At 42.6% G+C, this 21,109-nt stretch overlaps 2 protein-coding genes across 3 annotated transcripts; both read left to right on the forward strand.

The window, feature by feature from the left end:
- Nucleotides 1-698: 698 nt before the first annotated feature.
- LOC134132805 (interphotoreceptor matrix proteoglycan 2-like) lies at nucleotides 699-2,602 on the forward strand. The gene is made up of 3 exons (XM_062564918.1): nucleotides 699-1,016; nucleotides 1,129-1,359; nucleotides 2,412-2,602. Exons 1-3 carry the CDS (start codon nucleotides 938-940, stop codon nucleotides 2,600-2,602), a joined length of 501 nt encoding a protein of 166 aa, XP_062420902.1. The 5' UTR covers nucleotides 699-937.
- On the forward strand, nucleotides 2,601-20,028 carry LOC119229324 (interphotoreceptor matrix proteoglycan 2-like). Of its 2 annotated transcripts, none has more exons than XM_037489603.2 (19): nucleotides 2,601-2,679; nucleotides 2,793-2,825; nucleotides 4,189-4,235; nucleotides 4,500-4,567; nucleotides 4,645-4,800; nucleotides 5,564-5,622; nucleotides 5,717-5,737; nucleotides 6,263-6,462; nucleotides 7,425-7,468; nucleotides 9,019-9,214; nucleotides 9,445-10,301; nucleotides 10,517-10,783; nucleotides 10,855-11,074; nucleotides 12,998-13,208; nucleotides 14,125-14,313; nucleotides 15,137-15,338; nucleotides 16,083-16,162; nucleotides 16,623-16,687; nucleotides 18,576-20,028. In XM_037489603.2, the coding sequence occupies exons 1-18, from the start codon at nucleotides 2,657-2,659 to the stop codon at nucleotides 16,663-16,665; spliced, it is 2,916 nt and encodes a 971-aa protein (XP_037345500.2). In that variant the 5' UTR covers nucleotides 2,601-2,656; the 3' UTR covers nucleotides 16,666-16,687; nucleotides 18,576-20,028. The 2 variants fall into 2 exon arrangements, with proteins under 2 accessions (XP_037345500.2, XP_037345501.2); XM_037489604.2 differs by having other exon boundaries at nucleotides 4,503-4,567.
- The last annotated feature ends 1,081 nt before the right edge of the window (nucleotides 20,029-21,109 follow it).

A 21,109-nucleotide genomic window follows, 5' to 3' on the forward strand; every position in this document is an offset into this window, starting at 1 on the left:
TCTGATCTCTGGGTGCACGATCAAGCTGACAGAATAAACACGCCCAGATCTTTGATTTGATGCCTGCGCGGCAATCAGAGAGAAAAAAACATTTTATATTTATTTTATTGAGTTGGGTTAAAGGGACTCCAGACTAAGCCTGGAACTCTCACTTCTTAAGTCAACACCTCAGCTAAACAAACCTGGCACATATCACTGTATTCCTGTGTGGTGCGGTGGGGTCTGTGTTTGTGTCTTTTCAACAAAACCACATCCATTATTTGTAAGGTGGTGAAATTCTTTTGTTCGTCAGATAAGTACATCTTTACTACTTTGCACTGATGTTTTTTTTCCCCATCATTTAGAGATAACAGCCATTCTTCATAGGCTGGCTGTGTTTAACAGTGAAGGGGGACTGTCCTTCAACTGGACAAACAAGATTACGTCTCTTTGTTTGCCGTTTGCTGTTCTTGGAGAAAACATTAAATCTGAACCAATCACCTTACACCAATGAGTAAACTGTGATGACACACGTATGAGTCGATGCGTCCCTCTGGTTGCTGTTGACTCTGTGGCCTTTGTTACACCCCCCCCCCCCATTCCCGAAAACCACCACCACCTCTCCATTCAGTGTTGCTCCAGTAACTTCTTGGCGAGTGCTTACAGGGCTTACAGTAAACAGGATTAGGGAGCATTAGAAAATCCTTCTCTCTCAAAGAGCCATCTGCCTTTCTACCTGAGCCAAGTCCCTTCAACACCGCAGGACACGCCTATCTTCAGCCGCAGAGGGAAACCTGGATGTCACAGCATCGTCCGATGATCTCTGCACGCCGCTCCGTTATTTGTTTCTGTCTGGAGACTATGACTGCTATGCCAACTTGTAAGAAGCTGTTGAGAAGTACACAACTACCAAACCCTTTTCCAAGCTCAAGGATTTAAACACAGTCTCGGATTCAACATGAGCATCATATCTTGGAGGTGTGTCGTCCACTCTTTTGTTTTTAGTTTCGTGGTCATAGCTTCGGCCATAAGGACTGGTATGTATGGTCTTTAACTCTTAAACTTCTTGCTCACTCGTTTCCCAAAGAAGAATTAACCATCAAGTCTTGAACGTATGCCTGTGTTTTGTTGTTGTCTGTTGTCCCCCAGATGCAACTCTGGAAGGTTCCTCTATGGGTCACATGAGTCTGGCCCATAGTCAGGAGCCCGAGGAGATGCCACGGGTCGTCCATGTGTCTGAGGTCAGGGGAGCTGACGGAGGCCATGCGTCAATCTCTCGACGGAAACGGAACATTCTTTTCCCGAGCGGAGTGAAGCTCTGTGCGCAAGAGACCACCCAGCAAGTGGTTGCAAACCACCTGAGCTACTTTCATCTCCGAGGTAAGAGTGAGCGTGGATCCCTTGTCCCCGTGGGAAGGTATTTCACTGTTGTCAGATCAGGGAAAAACCAACAAATAGTTTGTAAAACAGCAGCATTTCATTTTCTAAGTGTTGGTGGACATGCCTTGACATCAGTTGCCTTAAACAGAATGGGGTCAGTTTACCTGAATATAAAAAACAAACCTATTTGATGACACTAGTTGTATTAAGTCCTGCAGGGAAACCGGCTGTATGGTTGTATACAATACAAATATTAAGCACTTGTCATTGAGTAGTACCATTATATATTTCTCTTTAGTTCTACTTCATTAGGTGTAACAGAGAAATAATACACAACCACTAGTTAGTGTGTCTATTATTTACATACAGAGAACACTGCCATTATTATTAAGTTATTTTGATTTTGATTCTTTGATTCTCTAGTTTTACTTATTTGTTGGACTTTTGTCGTTTTTCTGCTACTTTTACTCAAATAATACAACTTTTCCACCACGGCAAAAATACTTTCAGGTTGCAGCGTTTATTTGATTTGTGAATTGACAGGAAACATAATCAGCGCACCACATGTGGACAGCAGTCAGGCAACATATTAAAGACAGAAGAAACATTTTGTTCCTCTTGATTCGAGATCAAGGTGTGACCTCCAGGGCAGCTGGACGTAGACGAAGACAGGCTTGTTGGTGCCAAGAGACAGTGTGTGAACGGGGAACAGTGGAGATCTGTTATGTAAGGTGGATTTGGACTTAGAGATGACCACTGGTGTCTCAGTCCTCACAGACGGCGTTGATTAGGGGAGAAGATTGGCGCATTTGTTCCTAGGTTGACTCATGAAAGGGAGTCATGTCATGAAGTCCACATGTAGTGGAGCCAGATTTGTCCCTCCCTGCAAAACAGTGTGAAAGTATTTCACTGTGGTAGTAAATTTGAGAGGCTTGTTACCCCCTGGTAAGGAGCCAACAGTGTGGTATTTGTTGCCACACAAAATATCTGGGAAAACACTACAAAAGAACGAGTTTGTGAATGTGAATGGAGTTTTTCTCTGGTGTGAAAAGTGTGCCAGGAAACCGTATGGGAGGCTTTCAAGATCTTTTGGGACCGTCTCCCAGAGCAAGAAGAGTACCAAAGCTGGATGAGCCAATGCCAGAAGGGCACAGTCACGGCACAAGATGTTGGCAGCTACTTCAGCCGGTCAGAGGAGCACCAGGCTCTGGTTGAAAAGGCAAGTAGCTCAATAATGTTTTAATGAACAAGGAACTGTGAGCATTATTTACACTCTGCTTCTTTCTCCTTCTAGAGAATGTCACTACCAGGTTTGAAAAGGTAAAATTAACCTCTTTTTCTCAGTGCCAACCCAACATTTCAATCATACATTCATTAATATTATAATTAAGTCTGTGTCTTTTAAATGTATTTGTTCTTCCAACCATTTGTAGTGAAACCACCAGGTCCTGGCAGCAAATGTGCATGTAAGGCTCTAAAATCGTACCGTGTTTTTGAACTTTTTCTGTTTTGATTTGTTTCTGTGATAACCTTGTTTTTCATAATTTAGTGTGTAACTCATTGTAATCGGGCTTATTTGCCTTATTCTCCTCCGTACACGAGGTTTGCACGTATCTCCTCCCACAGCGTTCCTCAGAAAAACAAGTCACAGATCTGCTGTCAGATACGACCTCTTTAGATCATGCTCACAAATCAGTACTTTGCATATTGTCACCTTTTTTTTGTTTCTGTTGTATTTTGTAGTTAAGAGATCGGTCTTCAAACAATAGAATCTCAAAAAGAAAAGAGGACAAAAACATTAAACTTTGCAGACTAATCACATCTGGATGTTGGCCCACTCACCCACTCACTCTCACTCACTCACTCACTCACCCACTCACTCACTCACTCTCACCCACTCACTCACTCACTCACTCACTCACTCTCTCATTCACTCACTCACTCTCACTCACTCACTCACTCACTCACCCACTCACTCACTCACTCACTCACTCACTCTCTCATTCACTCACTCACTCTCACTCACTCACTCACCCACTCTCACCCACTCTCACTCACTCACTCACTCATTCACTCACTCACTCTCACCCACTCACTCACTCACCCACTCACTCACTCACTCACTCACTCACTCTCTCATTCACTCACTCACTCTCACTCACTCACTCACTCACTCACCCACTCACTCACTCACTCACTCACTCTCTCATTCACTCACTCACTCTCACTCACTCACTCACCCACTCTCACCCACTCTCACTCACTCACTCACTCATTCACTCACTCACTCTCACCCACTCACCCACTCTCACCCACTCTCACCCACTCTCACTCACTCTCACTCACTCACTCTCTCATTCACTCACTCACTCTCTCACTCACCCACTCTCACCCACTCACTCACTCACTCACTCACTCACTCACTCACTCACTCACTCACTCACTCACTCACACACACAGATGCTTACATGCAGCATGGAGTCATTCTACTAATACGTTTTGGTCAGTGGGGTCAATAAGTCTGAAATATCTGATGTGTTATTGTCTTACATACATACATTACATAGCATATAAATTGCGTAAAATATTGAGACTAGTATTACTTATTATTCCTTTTAGTAACTATTCCTCGCCCTACAACACCTTCATGCCAATTCGTTTGTCTGGCTTGGGGAACTTTGTAGTAATGACGACCGAGCTAATTCAATGTTTTTGTGTTTGTGTAATACAAATATATATATATATATATATATATATATATATTGAATTTTACTTGTACCTCCTGCTTATTATTAAATAGTATGAAATCAGTGCTGTTCTCTTTCACAGCACTCCCACACAAAGGTCACCAGAAGATGCTGAGGCTCCTGAGCTGGGTCAGTGTCACTGTTTATCTTGTGTCTCTACATCCCTCCATGTATATTTCTGGACCTTTTAGTTTCAGTATCAGAGCATCATCTAGTGTGTGTTTTATTACTTATTGCCACGATATTCTAGCTAGTGGTTTGGTGTTAGTGAGCTCGGCTGTACACGGGTCAGGGCAGTCTAATCCACACAGCCATCCCAAGGTTTAAGCTCACATCCACTAGAAATAAACCAAGAGTCTTTTTTTTTTCTTGCACATGAACTCATCCACCCAGAAGAGAATGATGAAGGTGATGCAGTGCAGGAAGCAGCCGCTATCGTCCCAGAGGTGGTGGAGAGTCCAGTGAGTGCACACGCACATGCTCCACAGATTCCCAATGTTTCACTGACGTACGCTTAGAAATACTCAACGTGGCGCAGATGGACAATGACATTCCCCTGCAGCCTCCCAACCCCGCGCTGCTGGAGCAGGTGGTGGAGTTAAGCATCCTGCTGAGCGGGGAGACGTACAGCAACAACCTCGACGATCCAGCCAGCCTCCACCACCAAAGTCTTAGCAGACAGTTTGCTGGAAAGGTTTGTCTTTATCGGCTTCCATCTGTCTCTCTTTATGACTCCTGTTAGTGAGACTCACTGCGGACTGGACCCGCTAAATCTCCTTCAAAGGGTGCATTGTTTGATTCAAAATCACACTTTAACAGCAGCGGTGGTTAAACCCAACCTGATGGGGGGGATTGGAAAAGTAAATAAATATGGGCAGAAAATACAGTGTTATGACATACATCTGGGAAAAGATCATCTTGGTTTATGGTGCTCTGTCTTTGGAAGCAACTTCAGTGGTCTTTACAGGTACTTTCAGTAAACAGTTCTTTCTCTGGAATCACTTCATATGCGCACACTGCAAACACACACTCACGTCCCTTGAACAAATGATGAGTGTGAGTGGAGCACGGGGCAATTTATTATGAATGTTATATGAATTGGAGGACAAGTCAGGAGACGAAAGGCCCTGGAGACCTGTTTTTGTGTCCACCTTCTGTGATGGATTAAAATAAACCAGGTCAGTGAGTCCGCAGAACAATATAGGAATAGTTTTTCTTGTGCATAGAAACAAAGCCCTGTAGACCAATAAAAGACGTTAACCACAGTGCACTAGTCTGCCTCCAGAGGATAACAGTCTGGCCCCAGAACTAAAGACTCCAGACCTCACAGTTGCTTTGAACAAAATTATCCCTTTTGGAACAATAACTCTCAATTTGTGAGTTTATTGGAGCCCTATCAAAAAAAGAAGCTCCTCCCGAGGCTCGTTCATCACACGTCATCACGTCTGTCCTTGCAGATGGAGGACGCTCTGGAGGGGCTTCCTGGATTTAAGGGTATGTCCGTACTGGACTTCAGGTCAGTGTTCCCGCTGTGGTGTAATCCTGTGGTCAGAAGAAATGTGCGCACAATAAGGCCAATATCAGCTTGACTTGTCACTTGTTTCATGCAGGCCCCAGAAGGACACTCAAGGGTGAGTCATCAGTCCCGACCGTAGTTCATCCTAGAATATTATAGTTTAAGCCTACATGTTCCCATCAAGCATTTGTGTGTGTGTGTGTGTGTTTACTCTGTGAGCATGTGTGCCACTAGTTGCCTGTGTTAATGGTCTTAGTGTGGTCACTCGCATCGTAAGTGGGATCAGGCTGGGTGGGAACGAGTGAGCAGGTGCTCTTCTATAGAGAAGATCATAAGAGGCTTTACAACCTCACCAATCAGCCGAGGAGGACGCGGCTCACAGGGAAAGATGTGTGTGTCAGAGGGAGCAAAGGTGAAGGTAAAGTTGATTATTTTGTGTCATCAGTCATCTGGGATGGCTTTACAATTCATTTAGGAGGTTTGATGTAAAATAATGCTAATGCATGACCAATCTATGATACTTTCTTATTGTAAATGTGTGTAGGATGAATGTTTACGTGCAGGTAAGGTGTGCTGAGTGGGAAACCTCCTCACCTCCTCAGAAGAGCATCTCATCACTTTCCCATGTCTGTGTGGTCAGGCTGGGTAACGTGGTGGTGGTCTACGCCGTCACAGTAGCGGTGGATGGAGCAGGACTGAGCAACGATCAACTGGACTACCTCACCTTGCAGTCGAACCGGGTGGAGAACTGGTACCGTGAGGTCGTTGAGCTCTCCACGGAGGTCTACACCATCAGAAACGTAAACACTGAAGACCCGCAAGGCAACGAGGTGGAAAGGGGTGAGACGGTTGCAGCTCTGTAACAAAAGACGCACATGACCTCGTCATAACTGTTTAGTTAAGTGTCATGTCGGCGAAGAGGCTGGGGGCCAATTGGCAGACATGGTGCTGGGCAAACGTCATATCAAATAGAGACGCAGTAGGCCGAGCATTGATGTGATACTTCAGTCTCATCTGTTTCTTATTTGTCTGGTCTTTTCATCAAAGAGGACAGAGGCATTTTTGTAAAACATTTCAGCTCAAAAACAGGGAATTTTTAATGAACAAAAAGAACATAGGCATCAGTTATAAGACTTGGGTATTATTCTGCGTGACACTTAAATCAATGTCATTTAGTGGTCTGCGAAAGACTGCTGAGAAAGATGTTTGATTTTTGGGGCTTTACTGTCCTTTCCTTTGGCTTACTCCCAGTGGATTTTATATACAGGACAGTATATGAAGAAAAGGGATAATAATTGATGCAGCAGAAGACCCAAAAGTAAAACACATGTTCAAATGCTCCCATTGAAACCACTGGATCTGTTAGATTTAGCCAGTCACTAAGTAGGTTAGCGTTCTTCTGCTTTTGGCCTTTTGGTCCTGCTCCAGAAATCTGAAGAAATCGAAGGATGTGATAATGTCTATACCATCGCTCCCTGCAGAGGGATTTCTCCATGCTAATGTTTTTGGTGAGAATGCGTGTCATTAGTCTACTGTATTAGTGAGCTCCTGAAGGGGAATGCCATGTGACGCTTACGTCAGTTATGAACTTCGACATGTGAAATTCGGGCTTGTGTGTGTGAGGCAGAGTTTGGCTTTGTTTTGCTGCTTTGGTGGCCTTGCAGTAATAGCCTTGGCTCCACAGCGGCTCGTATTCACGCCAGATTTTAACAGGAATCTGCACACTCCTGCAGGCAATTTTTTTTAGCCATTTGGCACATTTGCATTGTTTTCATTATTTGTTTCCCCCACTGGTTCCACAGTGTCTGAGGGCGCCGAGTCTGACAATGCAGCAGACGCAGTCATGGTGAGTTAAGAAGTTATCTCCACAATCATAACAGCAATCTCTCTCTACACTATACAGATGCCTTACGATCTTGTAAAAAAGCTGCTAAATCACTTTAGTCTAAAGAAGCTTGACTGCACAAGTGTGAATGATGTTGAGGTAACCTGTAACTGGCTCATGATGTCATCCGGATCCAAACCAGTGCAGGTAGAGGATGATCTTGAAGGTAAAGATGAAGTAAGGCTTTGAGGATTAGTTTGGCTTTTGCTATATTAAACCAATGCTATTCTGGGGCAAAAGTTACAGTGGCCCACAACACAGCCAGTAGAGGAGAGGCAGAACATATGAGTTCATTCAGACAAATAATTGCATCCTAAGTGTCTTTATTAGTGCTGTCTCGTGGTCGACTGGGCACTTGAATGCTAATCAGAGTGTGGGTTTGCTAAATGCATCTGTTGGTTCACTTTGCAGCTCGCTAAATGATTAGTTTGACTCATCACATGAATTGGAAGAGTTTGGCAAACTTCTCATCAGTAAATGATTCAAAGGGAATAAAGCAGACCTTCTGTGCCACCGGGACACTTTGCTGCTCCGGTTTGGATCTGGAACATTTGCGATTCAGCTACTGGTTTTTCAAGCTTTCTTTGAGTTGATATTCAAAGTAAGAAGCCTGCAACTTGCCACTTTTTACCCTTCAGCCGATACACACAGCAGGCTAAACACACGTCAAATACAGGCCGAAGACGGCTGATTCCTTGTAGAGGTTTTAGTGAACGCAAGTGTGAAACTGTGAAGACAATATTAGACAAGAAGTCCAATGAAAGTCATTAGAAACAAGAGTTAGGTAAACAACATCTGACCAAATGTAGGAACTAGATCTAATGTATTGACAAAGTGGAAGCCGGACAGGTAAAATCCCATATTCCCCGCCTATTCTCTGTAACCGGTGTAGTATAAAAGTTAATTAACAAGCTAGTCAGCTAACTAATAAGCAAAGAGGATGTTAGTCAAAATGCCAGACTCAGGGCTTCAAAACAGCAGTCCATAAATCACCTGGTGAAGTCACTTTGGCCCCCTTCTGATATCCTCCCATACTTCACCTTTAGGAATGACGTGGAAGTAGTGCACCTATGCTCACTAGTTCGCCTCAGAACGCCATCTAGTGGGCCACGGAGGTACTGGCAAAGGGTTCAAACAAAACAAAAATAGTTTTACCGAGTAGTTATTTAGTTAAATTCTTATGAATCATTAAATGAATAAATCACAATGTATGTATTACTCAATGTATATACATATGTACATAGTCAAACGTGTATTTCCGCTGTTAGCTAATTTTCTGTTTTGCTAACACAATATTGATTCCTTGCTTCTTTTAAACAAAAAAGTCCAGTGGGAATCATATAACAGCATAACACAGTAACAATGATTTTTTTTTTCATTGGGAAGGTGGTTCTAACAATAGAAGTAAAACCTAAAATATCTGAGTAATCAAAGCCAAAGTCCAATGGAAAACACTCCATTAATGAAACCTTGCCTGGGTCTTTAGATAATAAATCCTGTTTGTGATGCAGATTGATGCTGTTGAGGAGCCACCACAGGCCCCCATCCTGGAAGAGGACGCAGATGTTGTCAAAGAAGACTACGCCCTGCCTGAGCCCTCTGAAACCGACGCGGTGTCAGACACAGAAAATGACGTAATTTTCCTGGAGGAGGGCGAAGTTGTGTCTCCTGCTCCTGGACTTACCACTGGTGCACCTGAAGCTGGCAGTGAGTATTAATTGTAGCCTCCTTTTCAATTATCATTTCCATTTTTGCAGTCGTGCACTTTCTACTGCTTCATGTTTGCACTAAAACCACATCTATGGAAATGTATGGATCATTTTTCTTTTCCTCTCAGCTCTCATTTATCCAATCTTAAACAGTTTTCTGTGTGCTAGCCAGTTTCAACAAAAAGAGTCCAGCAGGGACTCAGTGTCTTCTTGTCTTGTTTTTTTTAGGCATTGAGGAGGAGGGTCTGTTGCTGGATGACACTTTGCAGACTCCTGCTGTGGAAACCCATCTACCAGAGGAGCTCCCAGCTGAGCTTCCCTCCTCTGAGCTGCCAGAGGGCGTCACACTGCCTGAACCCCCAGTGGAGGTGGAGGCCTCTGGTTTGACCACAGTTGACCTGGAGGACCTGCTCCACCCTTCTACGCCGACGGCGGAAGGAGAAGTTTCCTTTAAGGAGACTGGCGCAGAAGATGGGCCGATAACAGAAGATGTCGAGGTTGCGGCAGTGGGAGAAGAACCTACTGTATATGAGGCTGAGATGCCAGAGGAGCTTGAGGCCGCTACAATTGCAGCAGAGACCGTAACAGAAGGCCTGCCTGTGCTGGTCCCACCTGCTGAGGCTGTAGATGTAGAGAGTGAAGCAGAGCCGGAAGCTGAGCCGGAGGCAACAGAAACGGGTCTGCTTCCTGATGGTGAAGAACTGGTGGTGGGTACGGGAGAATCCAGCCCTGCAGATGTTCCATCTGCAGATGAGGAAGTAAATCCCAAACAGCCCGCGGAAGAAGGGGACATCGGTAAGGTGGGGACCTATCCCGAGGAACATGTAGTTGAATCCGGTAGCATGGAGGAAGCAAAAGAGAGCCAAGAGGGACACGACGTGAGGAAAGAGACGGCACCTGAAGCTCCCCCTGCAGAGGCAGCTCCAGGTATCTCCAGAGAGGACCTTACAGAGGATGAAGTCTTGCTGGTCAACAGAGATCAACTCCAGCCAGCTCCAGAGAGCGAGTCGCCTTTCACCCATATCTCTGAAGTTGACCCTTCCACCCAAAGGCAACCTGACATCATAATCCCTTTAGTGGTGGAGGTAAAGCAAGATATCACTTACAATATCACTTACCAGACAACTACATCTTTTTCATTTATCTTATCTTGCTTTACTTTCACATGTTCATTTATTTTTGTAATGAAATAAAAATGTGGACAATTTTTTTTTTCTACACCTTTGTTTAAACGGCATGTAAGACTATGAACCAGTTAGAGGTAGAAAGTCTCATCCCAAATCTCCTTTTTACCCACCAGATCCAGACCACTGAGCAAGGCCTGAAGGATGAAGAACGAGACTATGATGTGATCCACTATAGTTATGATTTGATTAACCACACAGAGGAGGGCAGCACCGGCTTTCCGTTCGGCACAGACCGAGCCAGTATCGCCATGCCTGCGAACCCTGGACGAGCACTGATGGTGTTCTTCAGCCTGCGGGTGACCAACATGATCTTTTCAGATGATCTCTTTAACAAGAGCTCTCCTGAATACAAAGCTTTGGAGCAGCGTTTCATTGAGCTGGTAAACATCCTACATTTACAGTACTTCCCCCTGTTGTGTTGAAAACGTCAACATTTCCAATCTTTATCCAGCTTGTGCCATACCTGCAGTCCAACCTGAGCAACTTTGAGAACCTGGAGATCCTGAACTTCAGGAACGGAAGTATTGTCGTCAACAGCCGGATGAAATTTGGAAAACCTGTGCCACAAAGTGTCACCACCACAGTCTATCTGATCCTGGAGGACTTCTGTAATACAGCCTACCAGACTATGAACCTGGCCATCGATAAGTACTCACTGGACGTCGAGTCAGGTAGGTTATCAATTAACCCTAATCCACCAGCTACTAGCCATATCCACTGCCCAGCACCTTCAAGCCAGAGGAGTCGTTCCCAAAGACGGGGTCAGGGCCCCCAGGTGTAATTATAGAACTTGTGAATCACTGAGCTTGCTGGAAGAGGGATTCCTTTGGACAGAGCAAGCATAGCTGTTTCCTGCTGTCTCCTGTCTCCATGCTAAGCTATGCTAACCAGATCCTGTACTATCACTGCACTTTGGCTGTGTAGCGCTACTGTATTTCAATTATTAGGCAAGCTATTATTTTATTGAGTTTGTTAACAGAAAATATATAAATTGTTTTTTGTTTATTATTTTTGCTTTTATTTTACAACCACTCCCATGTCTGTACAGTGAATAATGGGAAATTAAGTCTGCTTAGCATAAGGTTTTAAAATGTCAGAAGGTAAAATAATCTCACAACCAGCAAGTTTACGAACCAGTATGTTGTATCTCATTCGTTAAATTTGTACAAAACCTGAGGGGTAAAAGTTGCATTTCTGCGAGCTTTGGCTCTTCAAAACCAAACAAGCTGTTTCACCCTGTTTCCATTTTCTATGCAAAGCTAAATACAGAAGAGAGTTGTATTCTACACTCACCTGAAGGATTATTAGGAACACCTGTTCAATATCTCATTAATGCAATTCTCTAATCAACCAATCGTTTGGCAGTTGCTTCAATGCATTCAGCGGTGTGGTTCTGGTCAAGACTCCTGAACTCCAAACTGAATGTCACAATGGGAAAGAAAGGTGATTCAAGCCATTCTGAGCGTGGCCTGGTTGTTAGTGTGGATATTTCACAATCTGCTCAGTTTCTGGGATTTTCACATACAACCATTTCTAGGGTTTACAAAGAATGGTGTGAAAAGGGAAAAACATCCAATATGCAGCAGTCCTGTGGGCGAAAATGCCTTGTTGATGCTAGAGGTCAGAGGTCATGGGCCGACTGATTCAAGCTGATAGAAGAGCAACTTTGACTGAGATAACAACTCATTACAACCGAGGTCTGCAGCAAAGCTTTTGTGAAGCCACAACATGCAGAACCTTGAGGTGGATGTGCTGCAACAGCAGAAGAGCCCACCGGGTACCACTCATCTCCACTACAAATAGGAACAAGAGGCCACAATTTTCAAGAGCTCACCACAACTGGACAGTTAAAGACTGGAAAAATGTTGCCTGGTCTGATGAGTCTGGATTTCTGTTGAGACATTCAGATGGTAGAGTCAGAATTTGGCGTAAACAGAATGAGAACATGGATCCATCAAGCCTTGTTACCACTGTGCAGGCTGCTGCTGGTGTGATGGTGTGGGGGATGTTTTCTTGGCCCACTTTAGGCCCCTTAGTGCCAATTGGGCATCGTTTAAATGCATTGTTTCTGACCATGTCCATCCCTTTATGGCCACCATGTACCATCCTCTGATGGCTACTTCCAGCAGGATAGCACCATGTCACAAAGCTCCAATCATTTCAAATTAGTTTCTTGAACATGACAATGAGTTCATTGTACTAAAGTGGCCCCACAGTCACCAGATCTCAACCCCATAGAGCATCTTTGGGATGTGGTGGAACGGGAGCTTCGTGCCCTGGATGTTCATCCCACACATCTCCATCAACTGCAAGATGCTCTCCATCAATATGGACCAACATGTCTAAAGAATGCTTTCAGCACCTTGTTGAATCAATGCCACGTAGAATGAAGGCAGTTCTGAAGGCGAAAGGGGGTCAAACACAGAATTAGTACGGTGTTCCTAATAATCCTTTTGCTGAGTGTATTTCTCAGCAAGAACTTGAATTTGACCAAAATATTAAACTATTCCTTTAAATCCTCCACATGAGCATCTTCTTGGTACAGTTTTGTCTAGACACCTAAAGTTATCATTTGTGGTTTCTTTCATTTCCAGGTGACAAGGCCGACCCCTGTAAGTTCCAGGCGTGTAATGAGTACGCAGAGTGTCAGGTGAACAAGTGGTCGGGGGAGGGAGAGTGCGTCTGCAATGCTGGCTACTTCAGCGTGGAAGGCCTGCCCTGTCAGAGTATCTGTGAGCTGCACACTGACTTTTGCCTCAATGACGGCAAGTGTGACATCATCCCTGGCCAGGGCGCCATCTGCAGGTGGGCGGGGAAATGATCAGGTCGTGTGCGGGGAGTTGGAAAATTTTTGAGGCCAGTGCTTCATCACAAAAAACAGCTTTTTAACAGTTCATGCATGAGGCCACGTTGAGAACTTCGAGCTCAACTGTAGTTTTTGTTTTGATGAAGTGAAGATGACCAATGTCCAAAAATGTTTGTTCATAAGCACATTCCTTTTTTACCTCCTCATACATAATATGAAGACGTATAATCATAACTTGAAATAAAAGATTTATTTTTGTACTTACCTTAGTTGGCAACAAATACGACTTAATCTTTTATTCTGGGTCATACAAAATACAAGTTAAGAAAAAGAACCAACACTTGGAGTCAGCTATCAGAGCTTTGGTAATTTATTATGTTCAGTGCCTTTAGCACTAAATGTGCTGTGATATATTTTGAAAATAATGAGCACAATTTGGGGAGTTTTTAGGGGATTTTGGGGAAGTTTTTGTTTCTAAGCATCTTTATGCATGTGTCTCCAAACAGACATTTGCGTGTGAAATAATGTGCAAGTAATCCAAATTAGTGACAGAAACGCGTCTTGTGGCTGTGTTTTTGTATGATTATGAACAGACACCCTCTAATACATCATAAAACACGCAGGCAGCTCCAGATGCTGCTAGATTGTTGTTTACTTCATACTGTCCAAATAAAAGCATTGCATCACTCTACTTCATTCCAACATATGGCAATCATGATTTAATAACACATCCACAACATTATAAGTGTTGTCAACTAACTATTCTCTAATCATTCATATCATAATGAAAAACACAACCGCAGCAATGGGTATGCGGTTCTTCTGCTGTCCCATGAACAGTTTTTAAACGCTCAGGCTTCCGTTTTGGTTTATAGAATTAAAAATTATTTTAACTCAATTTTCGTTTTACTTCAGGTGTCGTGTCGGAGAGAACTGGTGGTACAGAGGAGAGCACTGCGAGGAGTACGTGTCTGAGCCGCTGGTGGTCGGCATAGCGATCGCCTCCGTAGCCGGATTCCTCTTTGTGGCGTCTGTGGTCATCTTCTTCCTCGCCAGGACGTTACGGGATCAGTATGACAAGGATGAGTCAGAGGACCCCATTCGGTGAGGAAAACCCCCACTTACCACATGGCCAAACTTTTCAACACATTTGTTCATTGTCAATGTGTTGCTCCATAGTTTTTAGGGAGGAAAAAAGAATGCTTATTCATCAGTGAGTAACACATTTGTGTCTTTAACAAACAAATATGCACTGACAGAGAAATGTCCCTTATTTTAAAAACATAAACTAGCGTACCCACTTGAACACAAGAGAGAAAGATACTATTTATAGTACAAGCCAAAAGTTTGGACATACATTGTCATGTTATTAATGTGTGTGTATGTGTGTGTATATATATATATACTGTATATATATAGTATATTATCCTGAAAAGCTGTTGACAATAAAAAAGACTGTCTGTTTAAGATTTCTTTCCTCCATGTAATCTTTTGAGATTAAAGCAGCCTGGTTCCTTTCTTGAGGGGACACAACTTGAGATACCCCATGACTGTGTCTTCAGTTTAATGGCCAGATTATCCACCTGCTTTGATGCTTTTACTTTTACTCTTTTTTTGCAAACACATAGATAAAAAGGGTCTGTTCACCATGTATCTGTGTGTGTGTGTCAGTGTGTGCGTGTGTGTATATATGGCATGCTTCCCGGAGCAGCATGTGGAAAAACACTGTGGAAAAAGACAGTTAACAGTTCCAAAAAAGCCTTAAACACGAACACGATGGCCCTGCTTATAGGCGGACTCAGACAGACACCAGTAATGACGGTTAATACATAATTAAGGTCAATCAACACGTAAGTTGTATTCCCTGCAGCTCAGTTCTTTCTTGATGACATGTTCCTTTGTGATTGTTTTTTCTGTTGCTTTGCAGGCGAGCAGAGAGCCTCCCGTCTCTAGAAAGGGCGACCAAGTACAACCCCATGTATGAGAGTGAAGCCACCACCGGCTACAGCCATTACTACCGCCGCTACCCCGAGGCTCTCGTGTACAGCAGCGCCAGCGCAGAGGCCTCCACCGACTTCAGCAGCGAGGAGATACGACACATCTACGAGAACAGTGAACTGACCAAGGAGGTGTGTGTGTGTGTGTGTGTGTGTGTGTGATTCAGAAGATGTCTTAGCCACATTAAGACAATAACATTTATTTTTTTAATTTGCAGTGAAATGTTAACAAGCAGATATATTGTTTTCACTGATACAGATAAAAGCAATATTTTTTGATAAACTCAAGGAAAAGCGACATATTAACTACAGACGATCGTATACATTTACAGTTGTAATAAGAGAGAAATTCAGCAGCAAAGGAAGATTGTCTTCTTGACACCGTCACTGGCCGGACATGTGTCTTAGATTTGTAAAAGGCATGAATTAAAACAACAAGCTGGTGTTAAGCAAACGTTTGTATACACTACACATTATAGGTATACTTTCATTAGGCTCTTTTGGAATAGTTTTTACATGTTTTAAATTCAACCGTCGTAATGTGGATACTTTTAGTTCCCTTAGCGTCTTCTCACATTTAAAAAAGAAAAATCAACAAATGTGTCTTGCTCAAGGCCATGCGGAAATTAGACCCAGGTCAAGGATCATCACTTTCAATCCCACATCCACCTTTTACATGTTAAGGATCTGATTTGGGAAAGCTCAGGTTCAACTCAATGAGTTAACCAACTGGTTTATATGCCTTCCAACAGGAAGGTCATTGCCATTTTTACATGCAAAATGTCACATTATGATTAAGTGACATCCTGTTCCGTTTAACAATTATCTTCCTGTGATGTAATGCTCCAATCAGACTGACACCATGTGTTCCTGCAGGAAATCCAAGACAGGATACGCATCATTGAGCTCTACGCGAAGGACCGGCAGTTTGCAGACTTTGTACGCCATCATCAAGCGTAAGTTCCTCTCTTTTATACAAACACATGGACTAAGCAAACCAGGAAGAAGGGAAATTAGTTTTAAGATTCAGAACAGGCAAGATTGTGCTAAAAAAAGGATTAGTTCATTCAGCTCTAGGAGACGAGAAGATATCAAGCGACGCCAAACTACTGTGGAAACCAATTTATCATTATAAATGTTCACCAATCACCCCCGGCGCTGATGCAATGAGACAGAAAGCATTAGGAGACGCAGACATTCCTTTGCGTTTGCCATCAGTCTTGCTGTGTGTCTGTGTGTAAACGAGTTGGTAGTTTCTTTTTTGGGCTGGACCAGCAGCCTGTGAGCCATTGGTCTGCTTCTTGCCAGATAAAGTGTAAGAGTAAAGCAGAGGGTACTTGCATGTGCTGTTAATAAAGCAACAAGTTGACCTAGAAACAGTGAAATCTAATATGTTTGCGACTGTATGTGCTGCAGTGTCGTGGATACCCGCAGAGAGAGCTCATCTGCACACACATGAAACCCTCCTGGGAAAAAGCAAGGTATTTCCTCCTCACTTGAACACTGTTTTTGCACAAATATATGTTTGGATGCAAAGGTGATGTAGCTCCTGCAGTTTTGAACACATACAGCGGGTGAAATAAGTAATCAACACGTCACCATTTTTCTCAATAAAAATATTTCCAAGTAATACATACATACAAAGAAGCCATAATGTGAAATGACACAGGGAAAAAGTATTGAACACGCTTACTGATATTTATTCAATACTTTGTACAAAAGCCTTTGTTAGTAATGACAGCTTCAAGACGCCTCCTGTCTGGAGAAACTAGTCCATGCTTTGCTCTGGTGGGATTTGGGCTCATTCTTCCACACAAACAGTCTTCAGATCTTGAAGGTTCCGTGGGCCTCTTCTTTGAATCTTGATCTTCAGTTCTTTCCATAGATTTTCAATGGGATTTAAGTCAGGTGATTGTGGACCATTCTAGCAGCTTTATTTTATTTCTTTGAAACCAGTTGATTTTCTTTGGGTGTGTGATCATTGTCTTGCTGAAATGTCCATCCTCGTTTCATCTTCATCATCCTGGTCGATGGCAGCAGATTTCTGTCAAGAATGTCTCTGGAAATTTTCCCATTCATCCTTCCTTCAATTATGTGAAGTTTGCCAGTACCATTTGCTGAAAAGCAGCCCACCATGATGCTCCCACCTCCAAACTTCACTGTTGGTGTGGTGTTTTAGGGTGATGTGCAGTGTCATTTCTCCTCCAAACATGGTGTGTATTATGGCATCCAAACAGTTCAATGTTGCTCTCATCTGACCACTCTACATTCTCCCAGTATTTCACTGGCTTTTCCAAATGTTGTGCAGCAAACTTTAAACAAGCTTCAACGTGCTTTTTTTCATCAATGGCGTCCTACGTGGTGAGCGTGCACACAGGCCATGGAGGTGGAGAGCATTACTTACTGTTTCCTTTGAGACAACAGTACCTGCTAATTGCAGGTCTTTTTGAAGCTCTCCACAAGTGGTCCTTGGCTCTTGGACAACTCTTCTGATGAGTCTTTTCACTCCTCTGTCAGAAATCTTGCGAGGAGCACCTGGTCAAAAAAAAATTATGGTGAAATGATTGTCTTTCCACTTCCGTATTATGGCCCCAACAGTGCTCACTGGAACATTCAGAAGCTTAGAAATGCACCTGTAACCAACGCCATCATTGTGTTTTGCAACATTTAGGTTGCGACGGTCTTGAGACAGATCTTTGCTTTCACCCATCATGGAATGTGTGTTGTGTGACACCTTGGCAATGAGACCTTTCTGTAGCCCATCATTTGGGACGGAACCAGCTGATATTAATTTGCACTGACAAGGGTCTGGATTGCTTTTTAATTACAGATAGTTTTCAGCTGTTGTCTTGGCTTTCCATAACTTTTTGCACCTCCCTCTCTTCATGTGTTTTTTCCCTGTGTCATTTCACATTATTACACATAATTTTATTTTAATTTTGCTGGTAACCGTGTTATAAAAGCAATAAGGTACTTGAGGCTGTACTTTATCTTCAATAATGTAACTGATCAAGAGTTGCCTAACTACACCCTTGAACTGTTACATTATTCGACAGCCTCTCGTACCTTATTGCTTTAATAAACCACAATACTACTAAGGACAAGTACTATATTTCATAAATTATTGGAACAAGGTGTTTCCGTGCGCTTAAAGACAAATGGAATGTGCTGTAATACAACTAAATCATTTTAGACACTAGTTCTTATATTGGCAGAACATTTGAAAAAGCATTTGATAGTAGAAGTCTGTGTACTTTGTATATTAGCTGTGTCTATTACATGTGCACACTGACCTCTTTTCCTGCTGCGCACAAACAAGCCTCTATGGTATTAAGGAAAGCTTCCTATCAAAACTCTTCTCTGTTTCAGCATGGCGCTCAGGATCTGGACTGAACTTTTTGATCTCCACTAACGAGCCCTTCCTGAGTCTCCGGATGAACCTACATGTTGACTGCTCTTCCTCCTTCCTCTGTGCCTTCTCCTGACTCGAAGAGCTGGTTGTGACATCAAGAGTTGCTCATCTGCTGGACGTCTCCCTTTGTGGAAACTGGACTGAATCCTCTTACTTGAACTGTTCATCACAATCTGTCAGTATCGCTTTTGTTTAGTGGAATAATTGGTTTTGTTTCATTGTGTTAAAACTGTCCACACCTAAAGGGAAGAACTTAAAAATATGAATGTGTATATAGTGATACTGTTGAGATGTTTGCTCCTTAAGATATTAATCTATACTTTTCTTTGTCTCTACGAAGGTCAAATTTCCTCTTTAGATTTTCCTCAGAAAGGCACTGAGAAAGTTGTTTGTCTTTAATCAATGGTGCTAACCTAATTTAAAATGTAAGAGTCTGTAATAAAACATTTTTACAAACACCAGTGGATCAATTCTGGGCACACTACTGTGCATTAGAGAAATAGTTAACCATTTGGGGGAAAGCAATCAATGGGGAAGATATGCTTATTCCCTTTCTGAGACTTAATTGAGACGATGGATTGGACCCTTATATCTTATAGGACCATCGGATGCTGCTAGCTTAGCGCAAAAAAATAGTGAAGCAACTGGCCTGACGCTGCCCTGAGCTCACGAGATCTGCACACCGAAGTGCATGCATTTTAAGAAAACACTAAAGTTCAATTATTCCTTTGAGATGGCTAAATGTGGTGCTAGTCTATGTATTATTACTAGAAGCAGCCTTTCACAATCTGAACATTATTGCAACTATTTTTCTTGGGGTGGTTGATTTTTCCGCCTCTTTAACTACATCAGTAGAAAGCTTGGGTGTGTACGTTTGTAGAGGTACGGTGTGGTCGACACGAGACAGTGAAAACATGGTGTTGACAGAAAGGCAGAGAGCATGAACCTTTTAAAGTTCTGGGATTCAGAAATAAGTGAAAACATGCTTCAGTGAAAAATGCTGTGGGGCAAGAGGCCGAGGGATTCATTCAAACGGTCTGCTTTCACATCTTGTGTGTAATGAACCTGAAAAAAACAGGAAAGGCAACCTGATAAACAACTCGCTCTCTTTGGAGAAAAAACATCTTACGCTGCATCTCCTGCTGAAACAACTTCAAGGCTACCAACAGTTCTTTAAAAAAAGGATCTGCCTCGTGACTACTTGTTTGGCTACCAAGCTGCTCCTCAATCGGAAAACCTTCTGACCGATCAAATCCAGTGTTTTCTTTGGTCCTCTCACATGTTCCTCCCTGAACATGTCGGCCAGTGTAAATGTCGGAGTAAGTTTCCTATTGCTCCTTTCCTAACTTCTAGTTTACATTACATGCTTTTTTTACTCTTATTTCAGAGGTCTACGCAAGCGAAACTAACACCGACGGAGCAGACAGCGTCTCGCCTTTGACCGTCTGCATATTCTTTTTTTATACAGATATTAATTTTACTATTTTAACGGTGTTATCAAATGTCATAGTGTGCTGCTGTGGTAAATTGGAACATGTATAAAGATTAAAGGATTTATGCAAAATTCAGAAGTGGCATGCAACTTGGTACATTTACTTTAGGCACTGTAAAGTACCTCAATTTCATGCAACTATGCACTTCTATTCAGTTATAGTTATTTTTCAGATTAAGATTACATGTCATTTAGCTAACCCTTTTATCCACTAAGCGACTTACAATAAGTGCATTTCAAAGGATACAAACTCCGAAGGACAAGAAAGTGCAATTTCTTCAAATAAGCAGATTTACAACTTTATCTACAAAGCACATTGACTGCCTGTGAAATAAGATAACCTTTACAAATGTCAGTAATGATTTAAGGATATTATGCTTGTATTTATTGACCATATTTTCACTTTCTTCCCCAGAAGTACTAGAGAGGATTTAACTTAATATCACATCATCAGCTAGTTAGCTTAGCTTACTTAGTTTAGCTAACCTGGCTCTTTCAAACATAAATACTAATCTATCCACCAGTAGATAGAAACAAAAAGGGGTCGCAACAAAGGTGCATCACCTATTTTCTTTCAAGCTTAATGCTAAGATAAGTTAGCTGGCAGTCGTTTCATATTTTATGTACAAATGTGAGAGTTGTGTCAATTCTGTCATATAACTCAGCAAGTGAAGCAAATCCCCAAAATCGCTCCCAGATGATCTGAAGAGCAGATTAGCCACATCAGATATGGACTAAACCTGCACACTGTATTGTGGCTTTGTCCTTTTACGCCGATGCACAAGTAAAGGACATTGCGTAAACACGCCATTAGTTTGGTAAAACAATACAACTACTATCATTTGGTCAAAGTGCACTGAATTGGATCCAGCAGCAGATTCTCTAGTTACATTTGTAGGCATTGATCCAGAGGCTTACATTCATTTGGTGTGATTCGGTGAGGTCAGCAGGCATATTGTTGGCAAAAATGGTGTAATTTAATCTAATTTAATATAAAAT

Source organism: Pungitius pungitius, chromosome 10 (assembly GCF_949316345.1).
Source record: "Pungitius pungitius chromosome 10, fPunPun2.1, whole genome shotgun sequence".
NCBI classification, from domain to species: domain Eukaryota; kingdom Metazoa; phylum Chordata; class Actinopteri; order Perciformes; family Gasterosteidae; genus Pungitius; species Pungitius pungitius.